General features: G+C 35.5%; 1 protein-coding gene across 6 annotated transcripts in view; it reads left to right on the top strand.

Moving 5' to 3' along the window:
* Nucleotides 1-12,740, top strand: part of ARFIP1 (ARF interacting protein 1) — a 135,165-nt gene that overhangs the window by 64,916 nt on the left and 57,509 nt on the right. For 5 of the 6 annotated variants that reach the window (XM_030878254.3, XM_030878250.3, XM_030878252.3 and 2 more), the window contains 3 exons: nucleotides 401-509; nucleotides 5,959-6,054; nucleotides 7,589-7,701. In XM_030878254.3, the coding sequence (XP_030734114.1) occupies nucleotides 401-509; nucleotides 5,959-6,054; nucleotides 7,589-7,701 (318 nt within the window). The remainder of the gene's footprint in view (nucleotides 1-400; nucleotides 510-5,958; nucleotides 6,055-7,588; nucleotides 7,702-12,740) is intronic. The other variant, XM_030878255.3, reaches the window with a different exon arrangement.

The raw sequence follows: 12,740 nt of genomic DNA, 5'->3' as shown, positions 1-12,740 counted from the left end.
TGTTTATACTGAACATTAGCCAGGCTCATTATGATTATATTAGACATCAGTATGTTTTTTAATGTTAGACTTGACTTTTTAATCTTAATTTCTACTCTTTAAAATGATTTTCCTGACGTATCAGTGGATTAGAAATTGAATTTTAATATCTGCCTGATGCTTAGTTCTAAAATGATGAAAGTATTTTGTATTTGATATACACTGTACCTCTTAATAGCAAATCTTTCTGGGTTTGCTGCTGATTATACATCATTACAGAACCCTGTGACAGCATAAGGGAATACTACATAGTAGAGAGAAAAAACAGTTTAAGGTGGATTAAAAGGACATAGTTATGCTGAAATGTTATGTGATATGAGATTTTTTACAAGATTTTCTCTTTTATTTAAATGTTGCTAAGGATTTGAAGCGTTCATTACCAGCTGGACTTGGTCTCTCAGAAACCCAAATCACATCTCATGGCTTTGAAAGTACCAAAGAGGGGGTTATTGAAGCAGGAGCATTTCAAGGTAAGGAACCCATTATTTTTAAAGATGGCTGGGGTGGAGCCTTTATTAATAAAGCATGAGGGTTGAGCCCTTTAATTCCGTGATAAAACACTGATTATAAACATAATCCTTTTTCTCTTCAATTTAAATAATTTAAGAATGGTTTAGTAGTCATCTCTATATAAATAGATCAATGTGCATAACTGCACTGATTATTACTTAAGAATTGGTTTTAAAATACTGAAATAAAAACTCAAAAATTATGTCAAGAATGCATATTTAAATTATTTTAGGGGTAACCACAAAATTTATAGGTCAATATTGATTTGTATAAATACATATTTCCTGTTTCATAGCAATTAGGAAAATGAAACTTTTATTTTTCTTACTATACATGCTGTGTAGGAGGTCTCCAAGACCACCCTCAGATTCAGTAATTTCCTAAGAGGACTAACAGGACTCAGTCTATAGTCATACTCTAGGCTATGATTATTACAGCAAAAGTATACCGAGCACAGTTAGCAAAGGCAAAGGATGCCTGAGGCGAAGTCTAGGGAAACTGGGCATAAGCTTGCAAGGATCTTTTCCCGGTTTGGTCACACAGGACATGCTTAATTCCCCCAGCAGAGCTGTGACAACAAATGTGAAATGTTGCTAACGAGGGAAGGTAATTAGAGCCTCAATGCCCAGAGTTTTTACTGGAGATTGCTTGCTCACATAGGCGCCCTCTCTGAGCACGTGCCCAGATTCCAGACTCCCAGAAGAAAAGCGTAAACCACATTGTTTGTATAAACGGTTTAGGCATAGTGAGCAAGTTTTACCATTTTGGGAATGGAGGGAATCACCCCAAAATTAAAGTTCTCAGATGCCAGCCAAGGGCCAATCTTCTATAAGCTGGTCTTTTTAAGGATAAGTAGTTAGACCTACTATGTTAGCTATTTTCTGCACACATCCCATGTATATATGTCTATTTTTAATATAAAGTAAAATGCTTCCTTTTTTAATACTCTTGCCTATAATAACATTTTTTAGGTATTCTTTCATTTTCACACAAGTGAAAGAAAGTGAAATCATGTGGAAATTTGGACGTGAAAATGGATCGTTTTCTCGGACAGAGCTGTAGTTAAAGTAGTAATAGTTGATGTTCAATGAAGAATTTTAATTTTAATATTGCATTATAATTTCACAAAATAAAAAAGATATCTCCATGCCTTTGTAATCCTTAGCCCTCTTGCAGATAATAGTATTCTATATTCTTATTATACTAATGGCCAATACTTCAGTCAGAAACAACTTATATTTTGGGACTTCCCTGGTGGTCCAGTGGTTAAGACTCTGCAATCCCAATGCAGGGGGGCCTGGGTTTGATCCCTGGTCGGGGAACTAGATCCCACATGCTGCAACTAAAGATCCCACACACAGCAAAGAAGAGCCCATGTGCTGCAGCTAAGACCCGATGCAGCCAAATGAATAAATAAATATTTTTTTTTAAAACCTGTATTTTGAAATATATTCTTTGTTAAATGGATCCTGGAAATAGGCATTTAGGATAACCCAGTATAATATCCTCTGCTCTAGGCTGTAAAATGAGTGGGCTACCTACTGACATTATTTTTTTTTCATTTTTCATTCTTATGTTCAGAAAAATAAAGATACAGAAAGGGAGCATACATGTCAGTATCTCCATAGTCATTGCATAGCATTGTGGTGTTATTTTCTAGGGGATAACTTTGAATTTGAAAAGGTTAACTGATTGCCTAAAATTATGAGTGCTTAAAGATATAAGGCTGCATAATGTGACATCATTTTTGCACCAGTCACCAATTTCCAAATTTAAATGTCAACATAGAGTAAAAAAAAAAAACTTTTACAATTAAGATATTTTAAGTATTTTCAGTGAAATTATTTAGCTGGTGTTTGGTTTTATTCTTTCCCCCTTAATCAGAATAGTATTATACAATAATCAAAATCAGCTGGCCATTGCAGCCTGCTGTGCATGAGCATGAAAATGCCAGTCACTTTCACTTGCTTCTAGATCCATCCTCATCCTTCAAATTGGAATAAAAAATGTTTCATGATAATGGCGGTAATTTACGTCTCTTTGAATTGACTTTGTAAAACACTTTTTAACACAAACTGCGTTGTTTATCAGTATATGAAAAAGATAATCATTCTGCCATACTCAGATTAGTTGAGCATTTATTGGAAAGTTATAGTTGTTTTAAGTGCCCTTGTTTTTGTTCTGTTTTGTTTTTTATAAATTTATTTATTTTATTTATTTATTTTTGGCTACGTTGGGTCTTTGTTGCTGCGCGCGGGCTTTCTCTACTTGCGGCGAGCGGGGGCTACTCTTCATTGCGGTGTGCAGGCTTCTCATTGTGGTGGCTTCTCTTGTTGCAGAGCACGAGCTCTAGGCACACAGGCTCAGTAGTTGTGGCTCGCGGGCTCTAGAGCACAGGCTCAGTAGTTGTGGCGCACGGGCTTAGTTGCTCCGCAGCATGTGGGATCTTCCCAGTGCAGGGCTCGAACCCGTGTCCCCTGCATTGGCAGGCGGATTCTTAACCACTGCACCACCAGGGAAGCCTTAAATGCCCTTATTTGAAGACATACATAGATAAATTGGAATGAGCATGATTTTCTCATGTTTAAAATTTAGGAAATAGGTCTTACGAAAAAATGTTAGGAGTTGGGGCTATGTTAGCTCTCTGGAGAAATGACTGAATGATAACTTTAAATGACTCTATTACCATTGACTTTTCCATCTCTAGAGCAAATTTAGAAGAAATGATACTTAAATTCAGCCTAACAACAAGAAATACTGAAATCTGCCCAGCAAATACACTGTAGAATCAATAATAGTAGAAATCATGAATAAATCAACTCGTAAGAGTGAGGTATACTTGGTATCTGAGTTTTGTTTTAATGGGATTTTGATCATTGCATACACATATTCATATTCCTAGATTTCTGCTGTTAAGAGAAAACAGAGCAAACTCCCCAAATTTAGTCAATTAGCAAAAACATAGAGTTTTAAGAATTATTTTTTGTTGGAATGATTTACTTATTTATTGTGAATGATTTTAGTAACTAATTGAGTCTAAATTAGTGGTTTAAAGGGTTGAAGATACAGAGAATAATTACCCTTGAGCAAACAGTTGAAGGTACACACTTACCTCAGCACCATGTCTTTTGCTACTTTAGTTTGGAAAGTTCTGTATCATTTGTTACATATATTATACATATCTCATGTTATGTCATGGGATTATCTCTTATGTAAGATTAATAAACAGTGATAACCAGAACAACAGAGCTCTGTTCCTGGGATCATCAAGAAATGGAACTACAGTAGTCCTCTTTTATTTAACACTTCCTTATATAATAGAAACCCTTGTGCCTTGGATAGTAGAGATAGTCTTTGTTTAAAATGGTGATTGAACTGGATAACATTAAATGCCTTCCAACTCAACAAGTAATTTATGGATTCGTGTTTTCTGTATTGAATTTAATAATGGAGACATTATGGTGTGGATTTGGAACATCTGAGTCTCTAATAAGAAGCTGTTTTAACCTCTCTGCACCTCATTTCTCCTGTAGTTTAATGTCAGACTAGTTGGTTTCCGTTGTCCCTTCCAATTTTCTTGTTTTGTTTTTTTGTTTGTTTGTTTTGGTTGAGCGGCATGTGGGATCTTAGTTCCCTGACCAGGGATTGAACCCGTGACCTCTGCATTGGAAGCACACAGTCTTAACCACTGGACCACCAAGGAAGTCCCCTTCCAGTTTTAAAGTTTATGGCTCAACAGATTTTTTTTTTTTAAAGACAGGTATCTCTCACTTTGAAAGGTAGCACCAGCCTATTTAGATCTATTGCATGTTTGGATTTTAACATTAGATCCAGTCCAGATTAAGGTTTTCATATTATTAAACCTGGTGGCTGTTTCTGATCAGAACTTAGTATATCTGGGATGAGAAAGTTGACGATGATTCTTATTAGAAAATTTTAATTATAAATTTTGATACATTATGTGTTTTTTAGAGAACTGGGAAAGAGTATAGTTGAAATAAAATTATCTTATAAACATTAAAATGTACTCAGCTAAATGTGGAAGGATGTTAATAATTTTTTCAACTTCTTTTTAATTATCACTTCCCTAAAGATATATAGCCTTTAGAATTTAAAATAAAGAAATCAGTTGAAGCTAATTTTCTTTAGTTTAATGGCAGACAGTTTTCTTAGTTTAATGCTGGCCATTAGCAACAATGTTGGGTAGTCAGTTTTTCTTATTTTATAGGTAACTGAGGCTCAGGGACCTTAAGTAATTTGCCAGGGTGTTACTGGCAAATTACTGATACTAAAATATTGATACTATGTGGTTAAATAGAGCCAGAATTTCAAGCCCAGAGTTAGAATTTAAAACTCAGTTGTGTTCTTTCCTCTGGTTCTCAAGCTTAGTTGTGTTTGAGAATAGCCTAAGTAGCTTTTAAAAAACTACAGTTGCCTAATGTGCAGCATGGTGACTATAGTAAATAATAATGTATAGTTGAAATCTGCTTAGAGAATAGATCTCAAGTTTTTTCACCACACACACAAAAGAGGTAACTATGTGAGGTGATGGATGTAGTCATTTCACAATGTATACATATATCAAAACGTCACTTTGTACACCTTAAGTATATACAATTTTTATTTACCTAATAAATAAATGAAAACTAAAAATCATCGAATAAAAAAGATAAACCTGGCAAAAAAGAAAAAAAAAAAGCCCTGCAGATACCTGTTTCACTGATAATCAGAAGATTTTATGGAGTGTCTCAGGTATGTTTTAAAAGCTTCAGAAGTAATGCTTATGATAATCGGAATAACACTCTATATTAGCACTTCTCGAGCTTAAAAAAAACCATGCAGATCACCTGAGGATCTTGTGAAAATGCAGATTCTGGTTCAGTAGATCTGTGGCAGGGCCTGAGTTTTGCATTTCTGGTGAGCTCCCAGGTGACATAATTGATGGAGACCCCTTGCATCCATACTATGAGTAGCAGTGACCTACACTATGTGATATTTGATATATGATATGAAAATGTTGGCTACAATTTCTGTGAAGGCTGTGATTCATTCACATTTCTATGAATTTTAATTTTAAATTTGATACAGTGTTACGTGCCTTTGGATTTCTACTTGAAGAGCTTTCCTCCCTATGTTAGAGTAGCAAGTGATAAAATATTTACTTAAGCTTTAAATCATTCAGCTGTGGGACTCTAATCACATTCTTTTAATTGATTTGGAAACTAAGAACTCAGTCTGGTAGCATCCATTTATTATTAGTCCATTTCTGCAAGAAAACAAGTATATTAATTCTAGCTTTTAATCCTAGTTTTTGAATATCTTAAAGAAAATGTCAGTACACCTATATTCAAAATGTAAGTATGTGGAGGAAGAAAAGGATTTTCACAGTGAAATGTCTGCCCTTTTCAGGTTCCCCAGCACCACCACTGCCATCTGTTATGTCTCCTAGCAGGGTGGCAGCTAGTCGACTGGCTCAACAAGGAAGTGATTTAATTGTTCCTGCAGGTATTCACTGCACTGATTGGATAAAGCCCTTCTTGCTACTACTGAAACTAAACTAATTCACCCTGTTTCTTATCACTTGCTTTACATTCTTAGGTGTGTGTTATTCTGGCTGTTTTGGTGGCTGCTTTTTTTTTTTTTTAACAATAAGGGAAATAATCTTTCTAGCCATAGCTTATCTTTCTGGCTTTTCAAAGTTTATTAGGCTCTATTTCAAACCCGAAATTTAATTTACCTTACAATTAAAAAACACTGTAAAATTGATTCATTTTAAATCATCCTCTCTTCACTCTGGAAAATGTTGGTTTACTTATTTGATCCTAAACTGCTCTGCACTTTAATATTGCTGGGCTATAAAAACAGGGAAAAAATAAACTTTGTATTTCTTTTTACATGAAATGTTAATATTTTGTTTCTGTGAGAATTTTGTAAATTCTTAAATGTGTTTGATTTTGTATGCTGTTCTCTTTCTTAGATTGTGGTAAAGGCTGGGCTGGCTAGAGGAGTGAGAAAAGAGATTTTTGCTGACTGTAACCTTTTACAGCCATTTTATAAGACATTTTCTCTTGTCTTCTTCTCATTGTTATTTTAAAATTATTATGAAGTTTCTATCCCAAGTCATTAGCATCACACATGTTTATTAAATATTTTCTTCTGGGCTTCCCTGGTGGCGCAGTGGTTGAGAGGCCGCCTGCTGATGCAGGGGACACGGGTTCGTGACCCAGTCTGGGAAGATCCCACATGCCGCGAAGCGGCTGGGCCCGTGAGCCATGGCTGCTAAGCCTGCGCGTCCGGAGCCTGTGCTCCGCAACGGGAGAGGCCACAACAGTGAGAGGCCCGCATAACGCAAAAAAAAAAAAAAAAAAAAATTTGCTTCTACGAAAAATATTTTACTATTAGGAACTATATAGTTGTAGAGTTGCTTTTATGTCATAATTTCTTGATTGTTGGAGCAATGCATTATCAGGGCTTTATACTGCCTGTATTAATTATGGCTTTTTTGGGAAGTGGGGGGTTCTCTTGAGAAAAAATGAAGTACAGTGTAGGTCTTGTTATAACACAGCCTCTTATACTAGTGGTAAGATATTTTTAATGACTTTATAGTGTTTTTAAATCCTCCAAAATTACAGTAACATTCTATTGTTTCTCTCTTCTATGTAGTATAGTGAAAGGAGATCACTGTGAAGAGTGCGTGGCCTTTCAGATTTTCACTGACAGTTTTTTTTAGAATCATTAGGTTATAAGATTAATTGTGGAAATTTTATTTTTCTTGAAGTAAACAGCAACGTATTTAGAGAAGAAGGCCGGTTGCAGGATTTGTTTTTAAGAAGATGGACAAACCTCGGAAATATTTTTTTTTAAGTGTTAGGAAATTATCCTCAAAATGATTTCAGGAAGTTCTAGTCCTTCACCTTGTGGGAACATTTTTATTTCTTTAAACGCATAAGTAGTTTAATTTGAACAGCATCAGTGTTTTGTTTTCTTTCTACTTGTCTTTATCTGGTTTGCATTTTTATCTTTTGTTCTGATCTTATAGGTGGCCAGAGAACGCAGACAAAAAGTGGACCAGTTATTCTAGCAGATGAAACTAAAAATCCTGCAATGGAAAAGTTAGAACTTGTTAGAAAATGGAGTCTAAATACCTACAAGGTTTGTAATTTTTTTTTTAATGTTTCTACCCTATCTGGCTCTGAGAATTTTCATTTGTATGTTATTCAAATTATTATTTTGCGATTATATGAATATATAGGAGAGAATAATGCTATTTAAACATAAATATACAATTAGAAAATGAAGTATTTTGTCTTATTGATCTTGGCACAAATGTATTTTAAAAAGTCAGTAGCAAGAGTTTAAAAAAAAGCTACTAAAGTTCTTACTAATTGACAGATAACACATAGTTGAAGAAGAAATACAGTGCCTGGGAGGGAGCACATTTAGCTGTATACAGAGCTGCTCTAGATATGTTTGTCACAATCTGCAGGTTTTTGATACTTTATAGCAGCTGAATGTCAAAAGAGGTATATTAGTTTTCCAAAGTTTGGAATTCTCTGATTTATTGTAATAACTAAGCACTAACTGTACACACAGCAAATGAGTTGGATTTCAGAAGTTTATTGTTGTTAGTTGTATTGTTTCAGAGTAATTGTTGGTTATTTTTTTTATGTTCTCATAAAACAAATAAGCAAATTATTTAATCTATACTATATTTGATGTATTACAAATAGATAAGCCCCAAATCCACTTAGTACCTTCAAATCTTAACAGGGACAAGATGGTAGAATTCATAGAATAGTTAAGTGGGTGAAAGCCCTAACAGTTCAAGTTAGAGCATTAGCCTTAACACTGGCTGTATTTGTGAATTGGTAGTGGGCCTAGTGGCTTGTAAGTCAGGAATTGTCTGTATTTTTATACGGAGTCTCTTATGTGTCTTCTAAAGAGTAATACAAAAGCGAATTTATTCTTTCAGTTAGTATTCTTAAAGTATGATCTGCAGTTTTCTACAAAAGTACAGGTATTCTTAAGATGGTAAAAGTGCCCTGAAACTGCTACATTTGAATCTTTCCAAAAAAGTATTTAGTCATGTCAGTGTAGAACTGAGAAATGCCAGTGGTAGCCGTCAAAAAGGCATCAGTGGATGCCTGCGAAACTGTTCCCACTCAGGACATTCTATTTACTCATTGCCCCTTTTGTTCTCAAGGACATGGATTCTCTCATTCCATGTATTGTTTTTCCCTTTGTATTCCCTCATATCACAACAGTTCAACCAAATATTGAAATGTCTACTTCATCTTCTCGCTGATTCCACGTATCTAGTTAATTATTAAATGGATTCTGCCTCTTTAATATTCTTTGACTTTATCCCCTCGTCTCCATCTCACCCTTCACAGCCATATGATTACTCTCTCACATTACTGTAGTAGCTTCTTGACAAATTCTCTTAGCCTACATATTCTGCTCTGCCTGACATGGTTCATTCTTGCTTAAAATCCTTCACTCGATCCCCATTGTCTTTAGAACAGTATGGATCTGACCCCGTCTACCTTTCCAACTTCATCTCCTGCTGCTCTTCTCTTCACCCAGGGATCCAGTGATCCATACCAGATTATCCAGATATTTCCTAAACAAGCTGTGCTTTCTCACACCTCTACTACTTTGTTCACAGGGCTGTATTTGCCTGCTGCTTGGAATTCCCCTTCATGCTCCCTTTCATTCCACTTGTTTATCTTTCATACCAGACTGAGCTCCATTCATTTATTTATTAAATTCTGTTCAGCCATTCCTTTGTTCATTTATTCCTGAAATTTGACTCTAACCATTGGCATTCTCTATCCACACATTTGGAGCCTAAAGAATACAGGCCTTATTTCTGAACTAAATCCTAGTAATTTTACAGATTACCAAATTAAATTTTTCTCATTTTAGCCTTCCTCTCTTATGTCATTTAATTTGTGTTTTCCTTGTTCTTTATCTTTTTTTTCCTATGTGTGTGTGTTTATCATGTATTCCTTTTCTTCTGTCTTTTACCTCTTCAATAATCTGAGTTGAATCATTAAGATTCCAGTTATCTCTACATTAACATACCACATTCAGACTTTCTGTTAATAAAAATGACCAGTCTTCATAATGTGTACACATGGCATAGTACTATGTGAAAGAGTTATTCTCTTCAGAGTGATCACTTTATTTTTAGCTGAAACTTTTTTTCATTAGAAAAGTTTGGATATCTCAGTCTAAGTCAAAAGAGAGAAAGTCCTAGCTTACATGATTTTATGAAGTTTGTAGCCCAGTGTGTCTGGATTGACATATGACGCTCTATTCTTGTGGCTTTTTGACCTTTTTGGTCCAAATTGTGAGCTGATATAGGACATTCGTTGTCATTTGGATAATCCTTCAAGTATTGATTCTGATTTGGGTGAATTTGGACTTTGCTTGTTATCCATCATACTCTTGAGGACCTTGATTCTGGCTATGGCTTTGATCCTTTCTTTCTTGGACTTCAGTTCCCACATGATTTCTAACTTTAATTTCTTCTGCCTGTTTCTGTTCTCTAGCAAACACTTTAAGGCTTTTAGCACCTCCTTTACTGGTTGTTAATTTTGGCTCCAAGAGCAGTCTGGTGATTAAAACCAAATATGTAATAGGAGTGATTTTAAGTTTAGGCCTTGAACCTATCTTCTTAAATATTATTATTATTAATTTATTTACTCATTTATAGCTGTGTTGGGTCTTCATGGCTGCGCGCAGGCTTTTTCTAGTTGCAGCGAGCAGGGGCTACACTTTGTGAGCATGCACGGGCTTCTCATTGTGGTGGCTTCTCTTGTTGTGGAGCCACAGGCTCTAGGTGCGCGGGCTTCAGTAGTTGTGGCACGCGGGTTCCAGCAGTTGTGGCTCGCGGGCTCTAGAGTGCAGGCTCAGTAGTTATGGAGCATGGACTTAGTTGCTCTGCAGCATGTGGGATCTTCCTGGACCAGGGCTCGAACCCATGTCCCCTGTATTGGCAGGAAGATTCTTAACGACTGCACCACCAGGGGAAGTCCCTTAAATATTAATCTACCTGATTTTATTCACATACTTTGAATACAAAATTTATTTATTTTCTTATTTATTCTCATCTGCAAGAACAGTTGTGAATAATGAACTCTGGTTTATCATTTTTGGTTTTTTTTGTATTTTCCTAGTGTAAAATAGGGTCCTTTTAGAAGTCCATCTTATTTTTTTAAGAATAATCTCAGTTTCAGCATTCAGACCTGTTTGGCATCTTTTCTAAACATTAAATGTTTCTTAAAAATGTTTTAAGAATGTGCCACCAGTATTCATACCTTTATCAAGTTAATATTTGTTGTCTTAAAGCATCTTTAAAACTTTCATTCCCGTTTTTCTTATCATATTACCTTCTTTATTTACTTCTTGATCTGTTTCCCCTGTTTAATTTCTAGTATTTCCTTTTATGCTCCCTTTTTCCCTATCCTTCACTCTTAATAACTCTTTTAATGTAATATCTATCAGTTGCTGCCATGAAATTATTCTTTTCCTTGTACTTAAATTGTTTTATTCCTTTTTTTTTTTTTTTGCATTATACAAAAGCTCTGGTGCTATTTAAATACTAGTAGTACCCAGTGACTATCTTGTAAATTCATGACCTATATGGTGGCGATTTACAGTATTTTATACACTGTTTATCATTATATTATCTTCCCCCAAGTAGGAGATCTATATAGAGCAATAATTTACTTTTGCTTCTTCCTGCCCCTTTAATTTTGTTCCATTTGTCCTATTATTTTCAAAATGAATTCGTTTTTTTCTTTTTTTTTTAAACATCTTTATTGGAGTATAATTGCTTTACATTGTTGTGTTAGTTTCTGCTGTATAATAAGTGAATCAGCGATACATGTACATATATCCCCATATCCCCTCCCTCTTGTGTCTCCCTCCCACCCCTCTAGGTGGTCACAAAGCAACGAGGTCATCTCTCTGTGCTATGCGGCTGCTTCCCACTAGCTATCTGTCTTACATTTGGTAGTGTATATATGTCAGTGCAGCTCTCTCACTTCTTCCCAGCTTACGCTTACCCCTCCCCATGTCCTCAAGTCCATTTTCTACGTCTGCGTCTTTATTCCTGTCCTGCCCCTAGGTTCTTCAGAACCATTTTTTTTTTTTAGATTCCGTATATATGTGTTAGCATATGGTATTTGTTTTTCTCTTTCTGACTTACTTCACTCTGTATGACAGACTCTAGGTCCGTCCACCGCACTACAAATAACTCAATTTCCTTTCTTTTTATGGCTGAGTAATATTCCATTGTATATATGTGCCACATCTTCTTTATCCATTCATCTGTTGATGGACACTTAGGTTGCTTCTGTGTTCTGGCTATTGTAAATAGAGCTGCAATGAACATTGTGGTACATGACTCTTTTTGAATTATGTTTTTCTCAGGGTATATGCCCACTAGTGGGATTGTTGGGTCATATGGTAGTTCTATTTGTAGTTTTTTAAGGAACCTCCATACTGTTCTGCATAGTGGCGGTATCAACTTACAGTCCCACCAGCAGTGCAAGAGGGTTCCCTTTTCTCCACACCCTCTCCAGCATTTATTGTTTGCAGATTTTTTGATGATGGCTATTCTGACTGGTGTGAGGTGATACCTCATTGTAGTTTTGATTTTCATTTCTCTAATGATTAGTGATGTTGAGCATCCTTTCATGTGTTTGTTGACAATCTGTATGTCTTCTTTGGAGAAATGTTTGTTTACATCTTCTGCCCATTTTTGGATTGGGTTGTTTGTTTTTTTGATATTGAGCTGCATGAGCTGCTTGTAAATTTTGGAGATTAATCCTTTGTCAGTTGCTTCATTTGCAAATATTTTCTCCCATTCTGAGGGTTGTCTTTTGGTCTTGTTTATGGTTTCCTTTGCTGTGCAAAAGCTTTGAAGTTTCATTAGGTCCCATTTGTTTATTTTTGTTTTTATTTCCATTCCTCTAGGAGGTGGGTCAAAAAGAATCTTGCTGTGATTTATGTCAGAGTGTTCTGCCTATGTTTTCCTCTAAGAGTTTGATAGTTTCTGGCCTTACATTTAGGTCTTTAATGCATTTTGAGCTTATTTTTGTGTATGGTGTTAGGGAATGTTCTAATCTCATACTTTTACATGTACCTGTCCAGTTTTCCCAGCACCACTTACTGAAGAG

This window comes from Globicephala melas, chromosome 5, assembly GCF_963455315.2.
Source record: "Globicephala melas chromosome 5, mGloMel1.2, whole genome shotgun sequence".
In the NCBI taxonomy this organism is placed as follows: Eukaryota; Metazoa; Chordata; class Mammalia; order Artiodactyla; family Delphinidae; genus Globicephala; species Globicephala melas.
This window is presented reverse-complemented; position numbering and strand designations above follow the sequence as displayed.